Source organism: Corvus moneduloides, chromosome 16 (assembly GCF_009650955.1).
Source record: "Corvus moneduloides isolate bCorMon1 chromosome 16, bCorMon1.pri, whole genome shotgun sequence".
Taxonomy (NCBI): Eukaryota; Metazoa; Chordata; class Aves; order Passeriformes; family Corvidae; genus Corvus; species Corvus moneduloides.
The window spans coordinates 9,710,729-9,737,349 of record NC_045491.1 but is presented as its reverse complement, the minus strand read 5'-3'; the positions used below and the strand labels follow the sequence as shown (position 1 = coordinate 9,737,349).

Genomic DNA, 26,621 nt, shown 5'->3' with positions numbered 1-26,621 from the left:
GATGGAGAACATACAAGGAATGGGAATTAGTGTCTTAATCTACTGCGTTTACTCTCGTGCCTTTTTTCAATGCCTTTGGCTACTCATTTTCCTGCATCTGATATTTTATTATCACGTCTTTTATGACATTTCCAGATACTTATTAAATCAAAAGGGAGAGCTCTGCTTTGTGTGCTGATGGTTTGATGGGGATCCTGGAGACCCGGTGGAGTGGCTGGGGATGCCTGGAGAGGAGTGTCTGGACTCAGCTGTCCCCTGGCTGGTGATGAGCCCAGAGAGGGGAGCGGGTGCCCCAACCCTGCACATTTGGGTGAGAGAAGCAGGAAGAGGAATAAAACCACAGTCCAAGGAGTGAAGGGCAGACCCCGGCAGCTCACCCCACTCCTCTTGCCACAGCCCCTCTGGCTGGGGGTCCATCCATCCCTGTCCCACACCAGGTCAAAGACTGCATGAACCATCCCCAGAACCAGCTGCTGTCCCCTCTGTGACAGACAAAGACTGCTTCAAAGCGGCAAGGAAGAAGCTGCTCTCCGTGTCCACTGTGGACAGGTCAGGAAGCACCTGGTGTGGATCCCTGTGAGGACACTCAGCCTTAGCAGAATGGCCTGTGCCAAACCTGGAAGTCCATCGTGGTCCAGCTTCCTGAGGCAGGAGTCAGGGTGAGGCTGCATCCTGTGGGCTCCTTCTCCTGCTGTCAGCAGACCAAAGGCATCCTGCATGTGTAATGCACAGTGTAATGCGCACAGCAGGGACAGCCCGCTCACCCCAACCCCGTCCCCTCCGGAATCCCTGGGCTGCATGCAGCAAACTCAGTGTTTGCTGGGGGTCTTAATTACTGACCATTTGTTCACAGCCTCTGATGAACTCGTTCTTAAGTGTCTGAGCTGTCCATGTCCTGTGCTTCCTTGGCTCTGGGTTTTGCAAGGGCTGGGAAACTTGGGGTCCTGGACAGGTCTGTCAGCAGAGTCCTGGTATCCTGCAGAGTTCAGGTCTCGTGCGAAGGTTTAGCGTTGGCAGCACGTACAGCTCTGGAGCAAACAGAAGCAAAAACGGCTGTGGGAGCCACACAGCACAAGGTCCGTGCGGATGGAGCACTTGGGAGAACTGCAGAGTGACAGTCAGGAAGGTCCCGTGGGAAGATTTTGAGGAAAGGTCTGGTTCCTAGTCCCGGAGGAAGGTCCTGGTGGAAGGTCCCTGGTGGTGGCACCCAGCTCGCTGATGGAAGGTGGCTGCCCCCTCTCTTTGCATCAGGTGTCTTCCCAGCTCTGCGGCTCCCAGTTCCTTAGGAGAGATCAGCACATGAACTGCACTGGAAGCAGCAATAGGGCCTGGAAGAGGAGCGCCTGGGGGCAGCCCTGAAGCTCGTGATCCGCGGGGAGCAATGGGAGCAGAGCACAGAGTGGCAGGGCTGGGCCCAGTGCTGTCGGCCCCAGGGCTGGGAGGGAAGTAACGGGAGTGAGGAGGGGGAGAGGCGGGGAAGTCTCCCTGCAAGGGGTGGCTCTGGCTTTGTGACTTGAGGAGCTGCTGCAGTGGGATTTGGCTGTCCCACTTACCAGCCAGCACAGCTGGTGCACAGCTGGAGGTTTACACCCAGGAGTGACCCTGACCCCTGAGACATGATGCCAACGTCCTGGCACCTGCCAGGAGCTGTGCCCGCAGCTACAGGTGAGACCCTATGGGCTGGACGCGGGACACAGGGGCAGAACAGCATGTGGGGGTGCCAAGCTGGTACTGAGGCTTCCACCACATCCTCTCCCTCATACTTACCTCACTTCTACCACAGGGGAACATTCACAGGAGCAGGTTTTGATGGGAGCAGAATTCCTGCCATGAAGCTATTACAGAGCCAATTAAACACAACAAAAATCCAGAATGTGAGCAAAGTGCTGCGGGAGAGCGGAGGAGCGAGCGGGGGCCAGTGACTGGTTGGTGTGCTCAGGGACAGCCGCCTGCCAGGCAGAGACAATCTGTGTGAGCAGCAGGGAAAAATCATCCTCCAGCAGCGCCGCCGCGGTCCGTCCGAGGGAATTAAACAGGAGCCGGACTCGGGAGCGGCAGCAAACATGAGAGCAGGGCAGGGCGGACGCTGGTGCCAATTAAAAGCCGGTGAAACTCATTCCTCCAGATGGCAAATCCCGACTCCAAACATGAGCCCGTGTTTGCCGAAGCAGCCGCCGCACATTCCAGGCGCGCACAAGGCGCCCGGCCGGGACGCCGGGTGATTGGCAGCTGCATTCAGCAGCGCTCAGAAATCCCTTTCTCTGCTGTTCCAGCAAGATCCTCAGAGATGCCTCTGCAACACATGGCTCCCTTCAGTGGCACAAAGGGCTCGCAGCGCCCAGGAATGCCCCGAGTGTTAAATATGGGATCACAGCCGCGACAGCGCCGCACCGGAACGGCAGCTCCTATCGGTGTCAGCCCCAAAGAGCTTTCGTGAATAATTAGTTCAAGGACAGAAAATATGAAGCTGCTACTGGCGGTTAAGCCTGAGGCGGGTGCGAGAGATGCGCGGGGCCGGCCATTGCCGCCGTGCCCCGGCTCCCCTGGGCTCTCTCCCCTGCTCCCCGTTCCTGTGCTGACAGTGGGGGAACAAAGGCCGAGCCGCCACAGGGCAGTAATTCATTGCCACCCCGGCACGCAGCTGCCCTCTCCCAGAACGGCTGCCAGCCGCCCCAGACACGATTCACCCGGCCTCTGTTCCCATGGTCTCCAGAGAGATGGCGATGGACCTGCATCCTAATGATGGGCGGCCGGCAGTGCCCGCAGCCGGCTCCCTCCGGCCGCTTCCCGGCATTACGGATTCAGCCCCAGTTCCCGCACAGCAGCGATCGGGGGAGAGCGGGTGGCCCTATCCCAGCGGGGACATCAGCAGGAGATCACTGGGGACATCACTGGGGAGCGGCAAGGCGTCGGGTGAGCACTAAAATAAAACCTGCATTGTCTGAGAGCTGCCGCTTCGGGACTGGCAACCCAGCATCACCGCTGAGCACCCGGCACCAAGCGCCCTTGGATGCAGAGGAAGAGGAACCAGCCCCCCAAACCCACCCACGCAGGACACGCCACAGTTTAAACCCTGGCACGGAGGCAGCAAAGCCGTCGGCCGCGGAACGCCCTGACCCCCGCCCCGAGGAGCCCTTTGTGGAGCACCAGGACATCGGGAGGCCGGAGCCTCGGACACGCGCCGGAGAACCCGGCCCGCCCTCACGCCTGACCCCTGCCCGAGCCCCCGGGCACCGCGAGGCCGCAGGCGGCGGAGCCCACGCGTGCCCCGCATGATAATGAACCACGCGGCAGCGCCAATTAATTGCTGGAAGTGTCTGTTCACTCACCGAATGGGGAGCCGTGGTGCCGGCGCGGAGGGCAGGGCTTGGCAGCGCCGCGGCGGCACGGAGCAGGTACGGCTCCGCCACGCCGGGCAGGTGAAGGCAGAGGCAAACCTGCTGATATTTTTTTGTTTAATTTTTTTTTTTTTTTTTTTTTTTTTTTTTTGAGCTCACGTAGCATTTAGGGTCACATGCTGCCGCGAGCATCGGTCGCACCATCACGTGCTGGGGTCAGGGCTCACGTAATGAGCAAAGCTGAGGAAGTGCCACCACGACCCATTTTGCGTTGACCCTAAAAAACTTAGTTGAAAAAACCTAATTTATAAAGGGGTTAATGAAATAATTAATTTTCGAAGCGGGCTTCTAACATTTAGGACCAAATAATTTCGAGGGGAGGGGGCGGGAGAGCAAGAGATGGGAATGAAGTGCCAAGATTTTGATGAATATTTAATACACCCTCCACGCTCCTCAGCAGCTCCTGCGCTTGGAGCGGTGCCAGCACTGGCTGAATCCGTCCTTTGTTAATAACCAAATCCACGCTGCTGTTGTGGGTTGGTGTTTGTGCCTCAGTCAAGCTGGAATCTGTCACAGCAGCGCGGGAGGGACGTGGGGCTCAATGAGCGCCCACCCATCCCCACGGCTGGAGAAGGCACCAGGCTGGGCCCCACCCTGCCGCTCTAGAACCCTAATATATCTACATGTACACACTTATATTTTAAAATGTCTATGTATGTATTTTTTTCCCAGCCAGAAATAGCACAGGATACTTCCAAAGGCTTGTTCCTGCCGTATCAAGAGCAGAATTTTGCATTCTTTGAAATTTTCTTAATTTCAAGCAGAAAATAGCAGGGCACATACATTTCTGCAATTCCACAAACAAATATCTTCCCCCTCCGCACCTGACCGACCTTCCTTCAGTGGGACCAGAGGGGCTGCTCACCCTATTGGCAACAATGGGATTGTCACGACATCCCAAATGCAGGTGGCAGGGCACAGGGATGTGAGATTCGGTACAAGAACAGGGTTACAAACCAGCCACGGCCCCGCTGGCCATCAATAGGCTGGAATTCCACCCCAGTTCTGCCTGCATGCTGATGCACAGATCAGGGAAATAAATAGAAAAATTTTCCCTCTGGAAATCCAGCAGTGCAGCAGAATCGGAAACCCCGGCTCTGTGGAGAGGGTCAAGGTCCGGCCCTGGAGTGTGTCGGTGGGGAGGCTGTGGGTACCTGCCAGCCCTCCTTGCTCACAATTAGTTTAACTAATTGGACAACAGCTCCAGCATAACTCCCTCGATTCCTCCACCCATCAGCTGTTCTGCATTCCGGATGGATGCGCGCTGCAGTGCATGTGTGGTGAGCCGGGGCTTCATTGGCATTCCCGGCACATGCAGCCGCGGGAGAGGGCTGGCTGCAGCTACAGGCTCTCGAAAACTGCAGCGAGGGAACACCCCACTGGTCACATGCCAGGGAAAAGGGGAAGAGAGAGACAAACCCAGTTTTCATGTCGTGTTCCATCAGCTCATGCATAGCGGGGAGCGGGGGTCCTGCAGAGAGTGCCGGGCACTCCTGGCACCAGCAGCACTGGCACAGGGTTTGTTAGAGCAGTGGTGGCCGTGCCAGAGCCTCGCTGTGCGTGAGGTGTCAGTGCTGGTGCCTCACCCCCATCCTGGGGTGTGCCGGGGGCCCTGGGTTAATCTGGGAGCTGCTGCCGCCAGAATGTGCTCGCGGCTCCCGCAGCATCACGAGGACTCCGGTGCAAGAGGCACCGGCACAGCCAGTGGGGAGGAGGGATCAATGCCAGCAACATCCTGCTCTGGGGAGACAAAAGGGTGGAAAACCACTGGGATCAGACAACCTGCAGCTCTGGGTGCCCATGGGCCAGCTCCATGGTGCCAGCCTGGCTGAGTGCCCAGCTCTAGGGATTGGGGGTCACAGCTGCTGCCCCGTACTCCGGGTCAGCTCTGTTCCTCCAAACATGGAAACACACCTGCCAAAGCACATGGGCATAGAGAGCAGCCCATTCCCACACAGGATTGGGCTGCTCCTGTCCCCAAGTCCTCTCTGCTGGCTCCAGTCAGCTAGTGCATAGAGAAGTCCCAGCTGGGAAGGACAGAGCAGGTCCGGTGGCCAGGGCTGCTGGCATGGCTCCACCGTGGGAAGGAGGTACACCCTTCCCTCTCTTCCCCCAGCACACCATGAAGACCCTGCCCTCCATGAGTGCAGCACAAGAGCAGGAAAGCACATCCCAAATTATACCCAAGTCACCACCACGCTGTCCCTCATGCTGCCCCCACTGAGCTCAGTGTGGGTGGCTCCCTGGAGCTGGTAGCCCAAAAAGGGCAGGATTTAACACCTCTGGCGCTGTCAGCATAGGGTGAGTTGGTTCAGGGGGAGCTGAAGCCCCCAGAGTGGAGTCCCTGGAGTGCTTCCCACACCTCTCTCCATGCACAGGCTGTGGATGGAGTGGGAGCTGGTTTCAGTCCCCTCCTCTTCCAGTCCCCTCCTCATGCTGCTGGGATGTCCAGGACATGGTGGACATAGCCAAAGCCAGTGTCGGGCTCCTGCACATTCCACACCTCTGCCCTGGCCGAGCCCCCGTCGCTGTGCCAGCCGCTGTCCTGCACTGGTGGCTCGGCCGATGTCCTGCGTCACACCCCAGCCTCATGCTGGACAGCCCCGGCACCACCGGCTGAACCTGGGCCAGGGTGATGCCAGGATGAGGCTGGCAGCAGAGCTGGGCACAGCTGCACCAGGGAATGGTGGGAATGGTGGGGACATCTCACCTACCTGCCCTGCCCAAGCACGGCCTCTCCTATCTGGGAGCGGGGCTCCGGCACACCGCCGGCACTGCCCCCACACCAACCAAGCCAGGCCGGGAGCCGGCTCATCTGTGGAGGCGACAGGGAGCGGGTGGCAGAATTTCCAGCATTTCCAGGAGCTTTTCTTCCCTTTTAGCAGAGAAGAAGGAGTGCTCTGGCTTCATCAGTCACTCTGGTGCTGCTGCACAGAGCTGTTGGTGCTGGGTTGTGTCCTTGAGGCACAGATCAGTGCCATCTGGGCAAAATGCCAAGAGATCCCCGGAGACTGGGGAGTTCTGCACCACATCCAGAGCCTCACAGAGCATCCAGAGCCTCAAGGAGTACCGAGCATGCTGCGATCAACAACCATTAACTGCTCTGTGGGTGGGACAAAGCACGGAGCAGGGGGTGCACAGGGGAGGCTGGGCAGGGAGCAGGGGGCTCCCTGTTAATCCCACACCGGGGGTCCCTCTGCAGTGGCACGAGGGTCCAGCACAGTGATGCCCATGGGAGTGATCCCAGCCCCTGTAACTCCTGACAGACCTGGACCTGAAACTGAAATTGTTCCATTTCTTGTGCCAGACACCCACCCTGGCCACCTTTGTGCGGGACCAAGACCACCTTTAAAATCAGGCTTCAAGCACCTCTTACCTGCTCCTCTCTGCTCCCAAGATCTCTGGTTACATTTTCCTGGACATTATTTGCCAGTTCTTCCATTACCTACATGGTAACACAGCACAAGTGCACTTTGCTGGAGCGTGGTGGGTCTCTCCTTGCTCTGCAGCCAGCAGGGCAGCTGAAGGGGCTCATGGGGGTGGAGAGCACCCAGCCCCAGTGGCTGCCCCCAGGCTCAGACACATGGACCCCTTGCCCCTGGTGTCCAAGGCCAGGTGGGATGAGGCTTGGAGCAACCTGTTCTAGTAGAAGGTGTCCCTTGGCAGAGGAGTGGAATGGGATGGTCTGTAAGGTTTCTTCCAACCCCAACCAGTTTGTGATTCTCTGATTCCCTGCCGGGCCCTACAAGAATTAGCAATGCTAATGGAATGGATTTCACTGAATCTCCCTAAATTATAAAGGTTTAGAAGCCAACTAATTTTGCACTTACCACCGAGAGCAGCTCTGACGTGGAGGTTCCTTTTCCCTCGCTTGGCACTTTACATCCCAACGTCCCGTGAAAAGGCAGAAGTGACATGTTGAGATCTCTCTGGAGGGGTGGGGACATGCCCTGCACAGACCCAGGTCCCGGCAGCACCAGCAGAGGGTGCCAGGCACGGGGCCGCTCTCCTGCCCTCCCAGCAGCAAAGGCTGCACGCAGCATCCGTTTGCCTGTCCAGGACCCCCATTCCCACTGCCCCACATCTCGCCAGTGACAGTCACTGGAGTTGGGCACATTTATCCAGTTAATTACTGTTAATCATGCATTTTCCTCTCTAGTCCAGGCTCCAGCAAATCTTGTGCTGAGGACAGCAAAGCAAAATGCTTTGTTTCCAGTAGTTTTTTAAAATTAAAAAGCTCAATTTGTCTTAACATGACACCAACAGGCAGCACAGCATTCCTGGGCTCGAGCCCATGGTTCCTAGCCATCCCTGCAGTCACAGACCAGGAAATTCAATTATCCAGCAGAACATGTCCCAGAGGCATCCAGATAATTGCAAACATAAGTACAAAATCTGCCACTAATTATTAAAGAAACACCATATAAGGAAACCAAGTGACGGAAAAGTTGCTGCTGGTGCAGGGACCACCCCCACGTGCTGGAAGGGCAGCGTGTCCCAAGGGTGTCCCTGTCCTGGTGGGACCCTCAAACCCTGCTGGGCTGGAGGAGAGGCACTGCCACAGCCCTGAGCCTGTCATGGGGCTCTTGCTTCCCAAGAAAGGCTGTTCCATCACCTAACACAGTGCCACGTGCCAACTCTCCCAAACTGCCTCCATAGGATTTAGCTGTGATTTAAAAAATGAAAAAAGAAGAAAATAAATGAACAAGGACCAACCCCACAGGTGGATTTGGAATGAGGCTTCACCACAGTTGGTTGGTGCTGTCAGTATTTACAAACTGCTTCCATCGCTGGAGTTTAGCTCTTCTCCCCAGTTTTCCAAGCTCAGCTGTTCATCCTGCCCATGATTCAGGTGCTCTTTGGATCCGTTCTCACTTTGCCTCACAAACTCCTCAAGGAACTGGGCTCTGCCTGGCTGCAGGACAGTCACAGCTGAGCCCTTCAGCCCTGCCAGGCCCCTACAAATGATGCTGGAGGTGTATGTGGAAACACCCCCACAGCTCCTGTTTCCCTCCCTGTGGCCAGAGGGCCACCCCTTGGCACAGAGCATGCTCCTGGCTGGGGCAGGAGAATGCTCCAAGCAATGATGCTCCACACGCTGACGTGTGAGGGGCTTGGAAGGCAGCCCACATTTGAGGGCTCCTAAAGGGAAAGCAGCTTCTCCCTGACAGTGTTTTGGCAAAAACAGTGTTATTTAAACACAACAGTTTATTCAGTCAAAGTAAATAATAATTAAATAAACCCAATTAAAATCAGGAATGCTCCAAAATATTCTCAGAAGTGTCTGAGCACTTAGCTCCTTGTGGGAGGAGCACAGGCTCATTTCAGGGCTGGAGGGCTTGGTGCTGGGAATGTGGCCAGTGACCACCAGGCAGTAGTGGGATGGGCTGGGATGGGATGGGATGGGAGTGTCTCTGCATCCTCCCCAGCTTGGGCTGCTGGTGTCAGCCCAGCTGAGCCTCCCAGTGCAGTTTGTTCCTGGTCCTCAGAGTCCCCAGCCCTGGCTCCTGACTTCTGGGCTACCCCATGCCCACGGGGCACAGCAGAGCTGCCCTTGTCCCCATCTCTGCCCCGTGCCCTGGGTCAGAAACAGTTGGAATAGATGTACAGGACTTGGCCAGACAGCCAGGGAGGGATCCCCAAATCCTCTGATTCCAGACCCGAGCACATCCATTCCTGCCGGGCTGTGGGGACAGGGGACACACCAGAGCATCCCAGCCCTGAGGCACAGCTCATCAGCAGGATGCGTGTCAAACAGGACTTAATTATATCTGCACGGTGACTTTTCCCCATGTCCTCATTTCCCTGCATCCTCTAAACAACGTGGAGTGTCTTCATCCGCGGTGCAGAGAGTTTTGTTAGCTCAGGCCTCCCGCCCTGGGCAAGGCTCTCTCCTTCCATCAGCATAATCACAATAATGATAAACCAATGAAAACACGCTCTTTTTGAGAGCATCCTTAGGAAGCCCGGGATTCTGGAGAGCTGCCAGCTGCCCTCGGGGCAGGGCTGCGGGCAGGGAGTTCCCGCCTCGGTCTCTGCTTTGCCTCTCAGCTGGTGGAGCATTGCTGAAGGCCGCTGGCTGGGGAACCACAAATGTCACCCACGTTTGCACACATCTTTATCTGTTTTCCTGTGAAAACATCACGATATGTCTGTGCTGCTGGCAACGCTCAAAACAAAACAAAGCAAAACAAAGCAAAACAAAACAACACAAAACAAAACATCGCCTCTCTGGCAGCTCCCAAATCAAGGAGCTGGGGGCGATGCCAAGGCTGCGAGGCAGGGCTGACCTGCGCGGTCCCTTGGGGAGCACCGAGGGCACGGGCTGAGCCCCAGCAGCCCCCAGGAGGCCGGTGCCTCTCACACCCTCTGCCGCGGTGCCGCTGTGCACGGCCAGATCACTCAGTCGTCGCTGGCCTCATGTCACCAACTCAGCGCCAGCGAGCCCGACAAATAACTGTTTGCAGCTGTCATTAGCCGAAAACAAGGCGAATCTGCATATGCTTAGTCTTAATTAGGCAGCTTGGCAAGGAGCCCTCGCTCGCTGCTACCAAACAGCCATTTCGCTCACAAAAGGGTGACAGCAGCCCCGGCGTGTGCACACACAGACACACACACACGCAGTGGATGGACAAACGCTGGCGAAGCCTCATCCTGTCCCGGCCCCACGGAGGGTGATGGGGCAGAGGGCACCCGGCCGGAGCTGCTCCATCTACATCCCCAGCCCGGGACCCACGATAGCGATTGCGGAGCTGATGGGAATAAAACCCGAGGAATTTCGCCCCTCAATGCACCATCGCTAATTACTCAACTCTCATTTACCTCTCAAAGGCACGGGCGTTGGCAGAGCTCGCGGGGGCATGTCCATGGAGGACGAAGAGGAGGAGAGCCGGTCTGGAGGGACCCGCCGGGGCGGGCTCTGGCAGCAGCCTGGCGCGGGAGCGGCGCTGGATTAGAGCTTGGAATTTGCGAGCGAAGCCCTCGCTCCGTGGGAAGGGAAACCGGGTCACGGGCTCGGCAGCGACGCGTTGTCCCCTCGTGCCCGGCAGCACCATGCCAGAACTGCCCGAGCTCCGCACAGCATCTTCCTCTTCATCACCATCCTCCTCCTCCTCCAAAACCCTCCCCGTGCCGCCGCTGCCCAGAGGAGCCCGGCACGGCCCAGCGGCGTTGCTCCATTGTCGTGTGCATCAAGACAGCCGCGACGGGTCTGCCAAGGTGCCACCACTCGCCACGGAGCCGGGACTGTCCCCAGGGGCACCGCGGTTCACTCGGCACCCGGACGGCTGGCAGGCCGGGGCACCGGGGTCCATGTAAGCCCGGGGACGGGCTGCAAGTAAATGCTTGGAGAGTCACCAAATCCTTAGCCAAAGCAGCCCCAAAGGCAGATTTTGGCCAAAGCCATCCCGTTATTCCTAACCTGATGCCCCCCTGGACATGGCAGTGCCAAGTACCTGTGCTGCCTTTACCGTGTCTGATTTCAAGCTTTATCAATTTACAGCATATTCTGCACAGAAGGGAATTAAAATAAGGCTGGGAATCACCAAAACATTTCACTTTTAATTGAACTAGAGTCCAAGATTATACAACAGGGAGGCCAAATGAAAGACTGACACCCAAGAAGACTCCTCTGCCTGCCATCCTGAGGCAAACACTGGCACAGGGCTGCAGCACAGCACGGCCATGCCACAAAACCTCTTCAACACCTCACCAGGTTGAATTGGGCATCAGGACAGACTTCAACAACAGCTTTCCAGCACAAGATTATATAAAAATAATCATATTACTGGGTTTATGGAGCTATTCCACTAAAAAGTTCAGAATTTGATTTCAGTGCAAGTCTACTCATTAACTTGAATCTCAATAATAAAGCACTTAACACATGCCAGCTCAATAATCCCACTTCCCTGTTTCCTGAATTTTCAATTTCATTAGGCCAAAGCACATGGAGAAGTCCAAAATCAATCCTGTTTTCCAGCCTCACCCTCACAAGCACAGACTGTGCCAAGGACTCTGAGGGTGCTTTTCCTGCGCTCCCACCCTGCCCCACACACAGCAAATCCCCACCAAGCACCTGTAACACTGTCACCCACCTGTGCTTTTTCATTCCGGAAAGCAAAAAATGGGAGCAGATGAACTGGGAATCTGCTTTTTCTTGGGAAGAAAACACCTGGAATTCACCAGGAAGGTCTGACATGAAAGGCACAAAGGCAAAGTCCTGGCAGTGAAATCCAGCAGTGATGCTGGTGTGCTCTTGTTTTACCTTTCAGGATGCACCATCTCTGACCCAGGATGTCTGAGGTGCCGGCTCACCCCCAGTAGAACCAAGATGAATGTCCCTATTTTACCATGTCTGTGCTGCTCAGCCCTCAGGACAGCACCCCTGCAAGGTGACACTTTCTGCCAGCAGGAAGTGCTGCTTCCCCATACAGCACTACCACGCCAGCCTCTGGGCAAATCCCACGGCCAAGGGCTGTCACTGCTCAATCCAGTAGTCATGGGGCTACCGTGCCCTTAATGACACACCCATTCCCTCCCGTGCTGGCTTTGATAGCTGAACAACACCCCCACTGCCACGTCTTTGTTAAAATTACATCTTTAAATTATCCAGCTAATAATTTCCATCTTCTATCTCTCCTGTCACTGCTCAGAGCAGGATCCTGCCTTTCCAGGCTTCCCTGTCCTGCCCCTTCAGAGCCCCACATATCAGGGCCATCAGGTGTCACCCCCATATCCAACATCAACCAAAAAGTTCTCTTTAACACATCAACACCCGGTGAGCAGCATTGGAAGAGAAAACGCAAATTACAGGGAGTTTAACCCCTGTGGGGAAACGTGTGCAGGCAAATTCCCGACTGGTTTCAGCTGGAAGGGACCTTAACAACCACACAGTTACAAGCCCAAGGAACAGCTTTCCAAACAAGCCGGAACAAAGCAGCCACGTGACAGCTTCGCACGTAACTTTAAGCAGTCAGTGCCAGTTCTAAGAGGGGCTGCAGCTTTGGGGCCACATCCCACATTCTACCCTACAGACTCCTAGCTCCTTGGCACATGGAGCAGCACACCACCAGCAGCACCTCACCCTCCACCAGGGCAGGTCCTGCCAGTTCTTTAAAAATTAAACCCCTTTTAAAGTTATTTTTCCCACACAATAGTTCCCAGCAAGCTTTTTCTCTGGCACTACTGTTAGAATCCTGGAACAGTTTGGGCTGGAAGAACTTGAAAGCCCACCCAATCCCACCCCTCTGCCTTGAGCAGGGACACCTTCCACTAGACCAGGCTGCTCCAAGCCCCATCCAACCTGGCCTTGGACACTGCCAGGAACGGGAAGGGTCGGGATGCTCCCTGCTTACGTGCAACTCCCACTGGAAATCTCACATTTGGTCATTTACTGAAAACTTTTTTATTGTAATCAAAAAGTGACATAACAGGGATGTAATGTATTCTGCATTTCATCCGCCGGTGTTTGGTAACTGGTACCAGCTGCTTCTGCCAGGCAATTAAAAAAAACCCAAATGTGAAAATCTTCACAGTACAGTAAACTCCACCCAAACTAATTAATGGTGGTTAAAAAGAAGATGCCCCAGCAAAACCTTTCATGTTACATGGTCACAACTCACAATTCTGTACAAAATGTTCACTTTTATAAAGCTCTGATGTAAAAATCAAATAATCAAGCAGCAATATTTTAAGTGCAGCACAGGGTCTTTCATGTCATTATTTACAACGCTTGAAGTCGTTTACATTTTAACAAAATTCTTACAGATGACTTAGTAATTAAGTCATTTTTTCATTATCTGTCGGTTTATGTTGTGACAGATTTCACTTTTTGGTCATCTTTCTCTTTATCTTTGCTCTTCTTCGATTTTTTCTTCTTGTGTTTGTGTTTTTGGCTCTTTTCCAATTCTGTTTCATTTCCCACATGTTTCTTATGCTTCTTGTGTTTCTTGTGCTTCTTGTGCTTCTTCTTCTCTTTCTTTTTCTTCTTTTTCTTGCTGTCCTGACTCTCCCCTGAGCTGGCACTGCTGCTGTGGCTCCGTGTCTGGCTCTCGGAGGGGCTGTGGCTGCGGCTGCGGCTGACGCTGGGGCTGCTCTGGCTCTGGCTCCTGCCCACCTCCGTCTGCTCGGTGGGAGCCGGGACTGCTGCCTCCTCTTTCACCTTATCCACAGCCTTTTCCTTCGCATCCTTGGGCGTTTTCCCTGCGGCCTCCTCTTCCTTTGCAGACACATTGCTCTCGCTGTCGCTCTCATTGTAGTCTGGCACAAAGGCGGCCTCATCGGTCTCGCGGGTGAGGTCAGACGAGAGGCGTGCGGCGCTGCTCACCGGCGGCTTTGGCTTCGCCACACCTTTATCGCTCTGACCCGCCACGTTCTCCTTTTCCACTTTAACTTCTGGCGAGTCCTGTTTCACAGGTGGTTTATTCCCACCTGGCTCTTTCTCCTTATTGCTCTTGACTTCTGGTACATGCTTCTCTTTCTCTTTCTCCTTCTCTTTCCCCGGGTTTTTATCCGGAGGTTTGTGTTCCTCGGCGGGGCGCTTGGAGTCATGCACAGCCTTGTGCTCCGTGGGCTTGCGCTCCCGCGGGGGGCTGTAGCTGCTCCGCTTGGCCTCCACAGGGCCCTTTTTGGGCGGCTCCACACGCTCCTCTCTCGGTTTGCTCTTCTGCACTGCTGTGGAGTCTCTGATCCGGGATGGGGAGTCTTTCCTCCGTGCCGATTCACTCTTCTCATCCCTGCGCTTGGAACTCGAATGCTCCCTGCTGCCATCATGGTCAGACTTCTTGTCTCGGTTGGGAGTGAAGTCCTTCGCAGTGGAGCCACGGCCACTATCGTGTTTCTCTGAAGATCTGCCATCTTTGGAAGATTGAGATACAGTTTTTCCATTTCCTTGCTCAGCTGCACGTTCTGAGTGCTCTTTTTCTGGCTGAACACTGCTCTTCCTCTTCTCAGAACTGTCCTTGTCTGACAAAGAATGATCCCGGTCTTTGGTTTTGCCTTTTTCACTTGACACGGAACTTTTTGAACTCTTGGCATCATGTTGGGTGCTTTCGTAACTCACCTCTTTTGCAGCTTTCTGTGTTTTCTCCAGAGGCTCTGTCTCCTTTTCAGTGTGTTTGAGAGGGTTTGGTGCCTTTGCACTCACAGGTTTGATAACACTGGCAGGTTTTCCTACACTTGGGGGCACCTGGGTGGTGCATTTGATGTCTTCCTCTTCAGACTCAAAGTCATCTTTATCCCACTTGGATTGAGGGACCTGGATCATGATAATGACATCCTCAGCAGGGGCTGTTATGTCATTGTTATACTCCTCCAGGGTCTTAATGACAGTTCGTTTGGTGTCTGGCTTCTCCTCAGGCTTCCTTACAGGGCTTCCCCCAGTGGAACTTGTGCTGGGAGGAAAAACACAGACATTAGTAACGGGATGCACACACAGCCAGCTTTGAGAACATTTTATAAACCGGCTTGTGTTTCAATTCTAAATTCTCAGCATTTTTCCTAAGAATGTTCAATTACGGGAACAGACAAGAGAAGGGCTGAGTCCACAGGCTGAGATTATGAGCCATCAATTAATTTAGTATCTTGCTACTATATATTTAATTAACAAAGACACAAGATTATCAGATTAGGGACTGTCTGATCTGGTAATTCCTCCATGTCCTATTTCTCCCAATGGCAGATAAATTAGATATCCATTCTTCTTTCAACATGAAAGCAAGCAATTATGGAGAGGTACAGACAGCCAAAGTTTTATCCCCATGTCCCAGTGTTCTTCCTTAGAAAAATGGACATTTTAAAAGCTTTTTAGACTACCAAGACACTATCTTAAGTCTCCAACAAATGTCTTAAATGTTTTGAGTTTGCATCACCAATGAACTAACCCTACCAGTTTCCTGTGTAGTACAAACTGCTTGTTTTCCTTAACAACATCAGAGTTTGACCCAAGTACAGTTTCACAAGGAAGATTATGGATTATTCCCTCATTTAGCACAGCTGTTCCTTTCATTAGGCACCATAAAGAACTGGAGGCACAGAGGAGGAAAGAAAGAAAAGGAAAAGAACTGCTGAGGTACCTGGTGTAATCCACAAGAGTCGAGCTAGCGCCATCAGCTGCCGTCACTTTCCTTCTTGCTTTTCCCTTTGCCTTTTCCACTTTAACTTTGCTGCTGCTGGGCTCAGGTTTCTCCACAGCTTCTTTTCCAGGTGGCACATTTTCTCCACTCACAATCTTTTTTCCAGTTTCTCGGTTAAGTTTAATCTTTTTGGACGGGTTGTTAAGAAAAGCAGCTTTATCCTTTTCTGGTGTCCACTCTCCTTTTTCCCCCTCGGGCTCAGCCTTCCCCTTGGGCGATGTTTTCAATTCTGCGGTTTCGGGTTTAGAGGCCTTTGTGGAAGCTGCTTCATGTTCTTTATCAACCTTTTCCTCTGCTTTTCTTTTCCTTTTCTCAGGTTTGGCATCAGAAAGTTTGCTCTTCTCAGCAGGTTTTTTTGACTTATCCTCCTTGCTGGAGGGCTTCTCTACCTTGGCTTCTTTAGGATGCTCTTTCTTTGCCTTCTCCTCCTTGGCTGGTCTGGTTTCTGGGTGATCCTTTGCCACTTTGGGATGAGCCTTCCGTGGGGTACCAACAGCCTTCTCATCCTTCTGAGAGGAAGAGGTTTTAACACTGTCTGTCTTTGGCAGCTCTTCCTTGACTTTTTTCACAGGAGGTTCCGTTCGAGGAGATTTTTCGCGATCGGGGTCTACCTTTTCCTGGGAAGCTTTAGCTGGTTTTGCTACATTGTCTTTCTTCGGAGCAGCCGCCACTTCAACTTTCCGCTTTGTCTTCTCAATCTTCGCTTTTGGCTTATCCTTCTCCTTTTTCTCCTTTTCAGACACTGGTTTAAAAGCAATGGAATCTGCTTCCATGGGCTCATCCCTTACAGGGGTGGCATCATCCCTGCTTGGCAGCATGAATAGAGAGTCTGCTTTAGCATCTTCTGTTGGAACTGGCTCTCTTGGTTTTCTTGCCCCTTCTAACAGCTCAACATTGGGAAATCCTTCATTCTCATCCCCTTTTCTTCTCTTCCGGTGTTTTTTATGTTTATTGCCTTTGCCATCTCCCAGTGGATTTTCCACCTCCTTCTCTTTTGATTTTGTAGGATCTTTGATGCCATGGCTCTCTCTCCCAGGCTTTTCAGGATAGTTTCCAGCTATATTACGATTCCTGTGGCTCTGCCCAGCGGGATACTCCTCCCTCCGTCCCCGAGCATACGGTGAATTCTCTCGTCTGGTCCCAGGCGGGCCAAACCTTTCTGGAGAGAAGTTCTCTCTGTTCACCGGAGGCCGGGGCTGAGTGCCCACAGCATAGCCCTTGTAAAACTTCTCGTACCACTCTCTGTAGTTCCTCTCCCACTCTCTGTATCTCTCCTTCTCAAAGGGGTCTCTGAAGTCCACCGAGCGGCCATAGTAAGCCTTCATGTCATACGGGGGCACCTCTCTGTAGCGGTTGAAGTACTCGCGCTCGGCCTCGCCCTGCGGGACAGTCCGTTTGGTGGGGGACTGGCCTCTGAACACCGGAGACCTGGAGCGGGAGTGGTAGCGCCTGTACGGGGGCGAGCGGGAGCGGGAGCGGTGATAGCCGTGGGACCGTGACCGGGAGCGGTAGTTCCGACTCTTCCCTTTGCCTCGTCTCTGATACGGCGGCGACCGCGAGTAGGAGCGGGAATGGGAGCGGCTAAAGGAGCGCGAGTAGGAGCGGGAGCGCGACGAACCTGAGCGTGACTTGGAGTAGGTGTATGAGCTTCTAGAGTAAGATGAAGCACTATAGGGTGACTTGGACCTTAAAAAAACACAACACAAAAAAAATAAATGAAGTTAATTCCTAACAGTCATTCTCCTCAAATCTTTTCCTCCCACATTTACTTTTTCTTTCCTCTCCACATGCTTATGTCAAAGCTTCTTTCAGCTGCTGACATAAAGCTACTGCAAATTGAAGAACTTGATAACATGTAAAAGTTTCTGCTCACAAGACAGAACAGCTGCTGCTTTGTTAGTGTCAGAACACACAGAAGGGTCAGTCCACTTCCACTCACTCTATCACATGAGCTACCAGAGCTACAGACAGATTTCAGGTGGTTACACTGGCCTCTACTGGTACGGGAACACGCACATTTGTCACTACTTGGCAACCACATGCAGTGCAAATCATTTTTGTTGCAGTAAGATGCAAAAAGAGCAAATCTGAGTGGCTACAGTGCAGAATCAGACATTGAGAAAACACCACTTGGCCTGAAGACAGCAAAGCCCAATGTTAAAACGCCAGCTTGGTCTACTTATCTTCACCCTTTTCTGGGAATTTGGATAGTATGCACAATCCTAATACTGCAAAGGACTTACAGACAGGCCTGTGGAATCCACACTGCCAGGCAGGTGTCCCAACATCCTGCACATCCCTCCAGCTCTAGCCAAGGCAAGTGATGGCATTCCAGGAAAAATCCCATCTAAAAGCTTCTAACCTCAGTCTCTAGTCACATGCCCCAGTGCCATGACTGGGAAATCTCCTGACAGCAATGCTAACAACTACTCCTGCCCAAGGGATTTCTGGGCACAGAAAACAGCAGCTACCCTCATGTTTTTCTTCTACTACTTTTTAATGAATCATTTCACATGATTCATAAGTTCATTAGCATCATTCCTCCTCTCCAAGTCCCTCACCAATTTCAGATTTCCTTACAGGTAAGTCTGAGCTTTTAATTTCCAAGAAAAGTTTAACAATGTCAACAAACAAGTGAAAGCCCCCAGTCTGCAGTCCAGGTTCAAACATCTCATGTATCCACATGAGATGAAAAAAATCAGAAATAAGGACAATTTCTCTCACCTATCTCCTCCAAACTGCTTGGAGTGCTTGGTTACAATCAGAATAGCGAGACACTGAAAATCCAGCCCTTACAGCTATTCTGTTCCTGGCCTCCTCAGGGCTGTCATGCAGTGAAGGACACCACTGCAGATACACCTTAGCAAAACAGACCCTTAACACTCCTTAGTGCCTGCTGCCCAATGCTAATTCAGTCACCTGCAATCTCTGCCACACTGGAGTCAATAACCTGCATATGACACTCCTGCCACTGCTCATCCCTCAATCATCCAATCCATCTAACGACAGGGAGGTGGAGTGGAACTCCTCCTGATTCCTCTAGACAATCTGCTTCTCCATTACGGACATGTAAAGCAGTTACCTGGAAAACGAACGCCTACGCTCCTTTTGAATCTTTTTATATTCCATCAATTCCTTAGCAAAATCATTTGTAAACTCATCAAGTTTGGACTTTTTCTTTTCCCTGTTAAAATAAGTTTGACCTTTATTACAATTATAGTTTGACCTTTATTACAAAAGACATCAAGAAACAAAACATGGCCAATATGAGAAAATGTTTACTGCATGCAATGCAAAAGGTGAACATCCTATTTAAGCAAAAACAGTTCCTACAGGTTTTAGGAAAAGTTTTAGAATTACATTTGTCTTGGTTTAGCTTTGCATATTTACCATCTGCAATGAAAAAGTATACTGGAAGAAACACTATGTCCCTTTTGCTTAGGTCAGACGCACTTTAGCGTAACCGCAGTCCAATACGCTCCCCCGATACAGACATGAAAACAAGGCAACGTTAGCGAGCCAAATACTTACTCCTCTTTAAGCCTCCGTTGCTCTCTGTAAAACTCCTCCCTAGAGAGAGGAGGTGCTTGTGTCGTTGGGATGGTGTTTGAATGAGCCGCTGGCACTGCTGTTGGGACCCAAGCTGATGACATGTTTGCAGGAGCTGGGGGATATCCGGGAGGGGGGACAGTGTACCCAGCAGATGGAGGCTGCCCAGGTGGAAACTGAGGAGGAAACTGTGGTGGTGGTACCCCCGGAGGAAGAGGAAGTGCATGGGGTGGTGGAGGATACAAGGGAGGTGGAGGCACAGGCACAAAGACTGGTGCTGATGCTGGCAGTGATGGGGCCTGAGTCCTTTGGGCACGGTCACTGTGCGGGCGTCCTCGATTTGAACTTTAAAGAAACCCAAAAACACGTGTCACTGTTTGTCACAGCCTGCCCTGAGCGTACAGAGGAAAGCGAAGCAGCAGCACGGTGGGAGCACTCCTGGTTCTCACTGGTCTCCGGCTTTCTGGTCACTTGAGACTACACTCAGTCCTGGACGCCTCGTACTTGCCTTGCACATCCTCGCCCCAGCAGCTCCCTCAGCATTCTCTCCTTACACTCAGCTTTGGGACTGTGGGCGACGCTGCCATGAGACCCCCATCTCCCACGAGCCAAGCACCCACTGCTCCTCTGCCCCTCCTGGGTACACTTTGATCTCCACAGTCCCGAGCTTCCAAGCACTGCACAGGAATTAACTCACCTCTCAGACCTCTCCTAAGCTCTCCCACATTTGCTTCCTGAGCTCCTGTGTATTTGGCCTGTTCTTGTCTCTGAACTGCTTTTTTTCTTGTTTAGTGGATTTGAGATTTTAGATAATCTGGGGGATGGATCCTGGATTTTGTTTTGATTTATCTTTCTGACTTTATAAAAACAGTGACCCTTACAACCTGGCTGTAACAAATCTCTAACAAATGAGGACTGATTTGACACTGCAATAACAGATAAACAGGCTCCTCTCTCCAATGAGAAAAAGCAGGTTGGCATTTTGAGATGACTAAACTGCAGAAATATAAAACTGTCATAAAAATAACAGCCTCTAATTTTTCAATAATTTTCTCAATCAGTATCAACTAAGTTGTTAAAGAAAGAATGTTGGAGGCTGATTTCTACTGGGAAATCAATTTCTTCAGCCCTATTCAGTCAGTAATCAAAAGGGTGCTTTTCCATCCGATCTTTTAATTACATTTGATTTTTACATGTAATTTTGGTTTCCTCAAAAAGTGTTCATTATTCAGAATCTTCTTTTCAATTATGTACTGGAGTTTTATTTTTCAATAATCTCACTGTAAGCACAGGTCCCCTTTGTTAAAGCTAATTTAAATTAAGCCATTTGAAAATTAATTACCACTTGTATTCTCCACAACTATTATTTCATTATAAATCAGCTGTTGTCTAAGTGATGTGTTACAGACTAATTTAACCAGTTACAACTAGTAATACATTGAATTTCTGTTGAATACTTACAGTTCCCAGCCTGGCCGGCGAAGTGCACCAGCTCTCATTGGATGACCTGTTGCAGCAGGGACAGGAAAAAAAAAAATCCCAGTAAGTTTATCTGAAGACAATTTTTTAGAAGAAATTCTAAAATTGTAGTTTCCTACCAGTTGTGGGTATTGATTGTCCTTGAGGGCCCAGAAGACTTGGTATCGCTGGTTGTCTCAGTACAGGAACCTGATAGCCCTTGGGAATAAATGCAAACAGTCACAAAACAAGCTCTACTAGAACATAAGAACCATTGTATGAGTTGAAATAAAATTTACCTTCTCTTCCAACAAACTGCTGATTGATAAAGGGGAAGATTTGGAAAGCTCAGCAGCAGTCATCAGAGCAGGAGGCAAAACAGCATCAGCATCGCTACAAAAACAACACATTTTTTATTATTGAAACTCTGCTTTGAAGTGAAATATAATACATATTTTGAAATATAAAGTCCAAGGAAAGGCTGATTTCACTTAATGAAAAAAATATTTTAAAATAATCACCAGATTTACACCTGTGAAGTTGGCAGGCTCCAGAGGAAGCACTGCTGAGGAGTCTGTTTGGATATTGCCACACAGAGAGCAAGCTCTCCGGAAAAATATTTGGAAGATACAAGAACTGAAATTCCATTAGAAAATGTTTCTGTGCTGGTTCAGAGACTGCCTTAGAGGCTCCTCTGAATTGTGATCCTTGTACTGATGGCACAGCTGAGCTTGGCAGCCCTCTGGACACAGTGGCTCCATGCATCCAAGGCAGCAGGATTAAAGGATATAACCCTTAACACTGGTACAGATTTTTGCATGGAAATATTATTTCTTCAGTACTAAAGAGAAATTAATGAGACACTGAGGTCTGATGGAACTCAATGGCTACTCTAGGAATGACTGGCCACTTCAAATCAGAAACAGTCCCTCCTTCAGGGCAAACCTTCGCTGAATGACTGGTAACAGAACCAAACAGAAATACTGCCAAGAAAATTCTTGCATGAGGTACAGGTTCTACTTACCAAAGTGTCCTCATTCCAAGTAAAAACAAAATCACAACTTCCACAACGACCTGCAGCTGTCACTAATGATACATAAGGTACTAGATGGGAAGCTCAAGAAAAATCTAACCTAAGCATTTTGATTTCTTTTATATTCCTGTTGATCTCCACATTTCCTTACCGAAAAGGTCCATCTGGCTTTTCCCCACGGAGAGAAAGGGACACTGCTGGAGGGAGATCAGAGACAACCACAGAAGACGGATTCACTGGCAGCCCAGCTGCCATGGATGGCCCAGGGCCCAAGGATGAGAGGGCGGAGCGGGAAGCCAGGGAGGCCAGTGGGATCATGAGCGGGTCCTGCTGCCTGGCCATGGCCGGCCGCATCAGTGGCTGCAGGTTGCGCGTTATCGTTTGCCGCATCAGGGGGGGCGGTGGCGGTGGTGGTGGCGGTGGCAGCTGCTGCTGCTGCTGCTGTTGCTGCTGCTGCTGCTGAATCTTACGGAGCCTTTTTGTGTAGCCAGTTTCATTTTTGAAGTTGTTGACAGCCTAGAGATAGGGAAACATGCTTGAAAAGGTGATAATAAACTTCAGTAGAAATATGAACAAAAGCAACCTTAGAGGTAAATCACTGTGTTCCTGTAAGTGCTCTTAATTCTAAACCCAACCAACACAGCTATGAACACACCCTGTCAAACTCTGGTATCAATGACTGGTACCTCAGAGTCTCGGGATTAAAAGTACTTTGCTGTTAACACACAATTTGAAAGTGAGGACATCTCATTAAACAGAAGTGTGTCCTGAACTTGCCACATGGTCTCTAATGAGCCGGAGGCTTCTGTAAAAACAGATAATGTATTTGAAAAGTAAACTTAGCCTTGTTTAGTTCAGCCTTGCTTAAGGAGATCTAAACTAATATTTTTGTCCCTTTCAGCTCTTTACAAATAGATTTTTCTAACAAAGAGTTCAGGCTAAAGTCACCACATTACCTGGCGTAGAAACTTGTTCGCGATTAAAGCATCGGGAGAAACATCTGTCTGATGGCAGGTAGGGCATGTGTGTTCCTCAGACTCCAGCAGTGCTGTTCTAATACCTGGGAATAATTAGAATATCAAAGTAGTTTTTAGCCAAACTGAGCAAACTTTTTTGGTTCTCATTAATTACAAAAACAAACATATGATTAAAGGGGGAATATGGTCTTGAATGGAAAGCATGAAGCTGTAAATGCTCTGTAGTGCAAAAAATTGGCACAGGAACAAGTTGCCCAGAGAAGCTGTGGCATCCCTGGAAGTGTTCAAGGCCAGGTTGAACGCAGCTTGGAGCAACCTGGTCTAGTGGAAGGCCTCCCTGACCATGGCAGGGAGGTTGGAATGAGACGAGGTTTAAGGTTCCTTCCAACCCAAACCATTCTGAAATACTACAAAAGTTTCTAGCACACAGCAGAGGGTCAATATTTCACTGTGGTAATACGCAAAGATGCAGAGCAGACTGGCATGTGACATCTCAGCTGGTCTTTTTTCCACTCTAGTACAGCAAGAAGTCATTCCACGTTAATGAATAAAACACATTTCAAAAAACCATGAGGAGGTTTGAGTTCTGAAGGTTTTAACCAGCTCTAGGGAAGAATGTGGATGAAATGCCTCAATCTCGGTTCTTTGTAGACCGCAGTAAGTGCCCAAAGTTGCAGACAGAATTCTGTGTGAGGGAAAGGGCTGTGGACAAAATAAATGCATTCAATATCTAATACTGCAACCACCTGCACTAATATGCACTCGCCTCATCCTCTTCCTTCTGCCGGTAAAGAGGATTTAACTAAATACTTAAGGAGTGAAAAAAGCTTTCTGCCTTTTTTTCACCATCTACAAAGAGTCTTTCCCTGTTCAGGACACGCTGGAGTATTCAATAGAACTAACACAGCAATTTCCTTATCTCCTATTTCTGCTCTCAGAAGATCAAATTTGTTTGGAACTAACAAACCTGGCAGTAACACTTACATTCATCACAGTAACTGTTTCCACAGCAGGGAATAACAACCGCATCCGTCATTATATCCTTACAAATGAGACACAACAGCTCATCTGGAATAGGATCATCTTCTTCTGAGGAGGAGGACGGCTCCTCGGGTAGAAAGGGAGGCTTCTCCTTCTTTCCTATAGCATAAGCTTCCCTGGAAGTAGGGTGGGGAAAGCAAAAGAAAAAAGTTAAAGGGAAAACTCTTCCAAGCTTCGAATTTTATCAAAGATAGATAATATGTGGAATTCTTCTCCCTCTCCATCAGCCTTCCTAAACACAGCTGTTCAATTTGAACTACTTTTCTATAGCCCTAACACAAGACGAGGGAGGAAGGAATTCTCCTGCTGAACTATCCTGTTCATCGGATCAACTAAGAAATCAGTTCAGACTAGAAAAATGTATGACAGCTCATATCAGGTGAAATGAATCCCAGCTCTCCTTTGCCAGAGGCTAAATGTAAATTGGAGGATCAGGATAAAGCTGGTCTGCCAGTAATTACATTTTCTAACTGAAAGAAGTCTGTGTTACAGCTTCCAAAAAAAGACATCCAGGAGAGAAAATCAGAAGGGTTACCAAGTGTATTTTAGAACAGCCACTGTGCTCAGCACACACAAGTGTTTTCCTAGTTTATAGCAACAGGAAAACTTGAGCCTGCTTCACATCTGAGGGAGGGAATCACAGTCCAACAGCTGCTTTATTACACTTTACATGAAACCTTTGAAAGACAAACTAGAAGCAAAATGAGCTCCCAGAGAGAACAATCCCAATTACAAACCCTGCTGAAATGTTCTGCAGAAATAGTCTCAGCACACCTCACATTTAACCAGCTCCCAGGGGTGTGAGCAGCATGACCCCTTATTTTAATGTCAGGCAGCAGCATGGATTTTAAAGTTGAGATACGGTGCCAACGCTTCCTCCCCACAATTCCAGATGTTGGCCGATGTGGATGCACCGCCACTCGCACATTTCTGCCTGCTTTCTCTCATTCCATTTTTGGATCAGTCCAACCAATCCCATACTTACGCATCTATGGTTGGAATTGCGTATTTCCCAGTGTTGGTCAGCATGGCACCCTTTGTGTTGGGGTCCTTCACCTCCATCATAAAACTTCTTGGAATTCCTGTGCTTTTTTTAATTCTGGGAACAGACTCGAAATTTTTGTCCTGTTAAGAAACACACACATATCTCAAGGCCCACACTGAAAATGAGATTTCAGTGACTATTTTAAGCACAAAAGCTTTTAACCCCCTCCTCTTACCTAGCATGTTGGACTAAAATATTCTTTTCCCTAAACAAATACAGCCAGGGTGTTCCAGAGGCTGGAGCAATCTTTTGAACTCACTGACATTCTTTGGCTTAACTACAGGTTCCTTAAGGGTGAAATCCCCCAAACCTGCTCCTCCTCCAAAGAGCAGTTCAGAGGGAGCTGGATTCAGGACTTGGAGAAACTTATTTTGAGATATATCAAGCTATACACAATGCTTCACATAGAAAGATCTACGGGAGTATTTAGTGCCTCTGACCTAGCAAAAACAAAATTTTACATTTATAATTCCAGTTTTTTCTTGAATCCAAAGGCTTTTGCAACACTGCCATGTGACCTCTGTATTTCACACCAAAAGATACAGTTCTTACTGTGAGTATTCACATGTTTGTTATGTAACTATCCAGGTAAAAATTAAAAACTGAGCACCCCTCCAAGTCCCCCAAATCTTACCCCATTAGTTGGACAGTTCTTTATGTAGTGCCCAGGTTTGCCACAGCGAAAACAGGTGTACGAGGGTGGAGGTGGCCCCACAGGTTTCTTCATGTAACTACAAGTTTTTGGGGAAAAAAAGGAAAAGAGATTAATGTGTCTCTCTTGTTTAAAACAAACCATCTGGACAATTTTCACATCAATTTCAAAGAACAAGTTTCACATTAGCAACACTTACTTGACTGGATCATATTCATGGCCAGACTGTGTCATCATAGCTTTTATTTTATCCTCCTCGGAAGCATTGGCTTCAGCCAGATTGGCAGTCTGTGCAACAGGTAATTATTTGACACACACATTAGAAACACATTTAAGCCCACACAGCCCAAGACAACACCACTCATCCAATCCTGTAAAGAGCAGCACTACACTAGCTGAGCTTGCATGAGAGCAGCTGCTTATACCAAACAGATTTGTACTGAAGATGGTCTGGGGAGTCCTTATGCCATGACATGATGTTTATGTGCCTGAGAACCTACTAGAAAAGAGCACTCTTGGGCACTCAAACCTTAGGCTCTGTTTGTACCTTACAGCAAGACTTGTGTAACCAATCCAATTTCCTTCAGAGGACTGAAGCTATGTGTAGATAAACCACAATATCCAGTATTTTTACGCTGGATCCAGGATTTTTAAGCTCCAGACTATATGCAGGAGAAGCTCTCCACTGGAAAAGGAATTAAGATGGATACAAGCAGCATTATTTACATTTTGCAGTATTAAAAGGACACAGAACTGCAGAGGTGGGGCAGTTAGGTTTGCTTGCTGAAACTCAGCTTCAGACACACAAGTATTAAAAGGACGAAAGGCTTAATCCCTCAGCAAGGCAAAAGATTCTTTTCAGCAGAAATTTGATCATCAGGAGCTGCAGGCAGTCCAAACTGCATGTTCCCCCCTCCTAACTTCTTCCTGTGAAGTGATTTAACCACAGTGAACAAAACCTGCAGTTTTTTTCCAGTTGACTATGTCCTTTTAACACACAAATTGTAATATAAACCTTCTGCACAACTAGATCTTCAAATTACTGAAGCCAGACGATTTTTAAGTTATATTTGTTCAAATGTTTTTATTACACACTAGTCCAGATACAAGCAGGGTCTAAGGGAGTGACTGTAAATGACTTGGGCCTTCAAGCACCTATCACTCAGCTCAAGCACTCATGGTTTGGTTTTGTATGCATTCATTCACAAAAGCAACCAACTAGTTTCAACATTTTATTAAATGGTTGTTTCATATACACAGTGTTTCTCCACAGTAACAGAATCCGGATCGCCAGCTATGAAATCATTTCCATTAACAGTTACAGAAAGCTTTACAGA

At 49.9% G+C, this 26,621-nt stretch overlaps 1 protein-coding gene across 4 annotated transcripts in view; it reads right to left on the bottom strand.

The window, feature by feature from the left end:
- Window positions 1-12,782: 12,782 nt before the first annotated feature.
- RBBP6 (RB binding protein 6, ubiquitin ligase) overlaps window positions 12,783-26,621 on the bottom strand; it is a 28,541-nt gene continuing 14,702 nt past the window's right edge. For 2 of the 4 annotated variants that reach the window (XM_032126422.1, XM_032126423.1), the window contains 13 exons: window positions 25,484-25,572; window positions 25,267-25,363; window positions 24,573-24,712; window positions 23,531-23,703; window positions 22,526-22,629; window positions 21,721-22,085; window positions 20,836-20,929; window positions 20,677-20,755; window positions 20,540-20,585; window positions 19,061-19,423; window positions 18,612-18,713; window positions 15,470-17,215; window positions 12,783-14,788 (listed from right to left, as the gene is read on the bottom strand). In XM_032126422.1, the coding sequence (XP_031982313.1) occupies window positions 13,204-14,788; window positions 15,470-17,215; window positions 18,612-18,713; window positions 19,061-19,423; window positions 20,540-20,585; window positions 20,677-20,755; window positions 20,836-20,929; window positions 21,721-22,085; window positions 22,526-22,629; window positions 23,531-23,703; window positions 24,573-24,712; window positions 25,267-25,363; window positions 25,484-25,572 (4,983 nt within the window). In that variant the 3' untranslated portion in view covers window positions 12,783-13,203. The remainder of the gene's footprint in view (window positions 14,789-15,469; window positions 17,216-18,611; window positions 18,714-19,060; window positions 19,424-20,539; window positions 20,586-20,676; window positions 20,756-20,835; window positions 20,930-21,720; window positions 22,086-22,525; window positions 22,630-23,530; window positions 23,704-24,572; window positions 24,713-25,266; window positions 25,364-25,483; window positions 25,573-26,621) is intronic. The other 2 variants (XM_032126424.1, XM_032126425.1) reach the window with 1 other exon arrangement.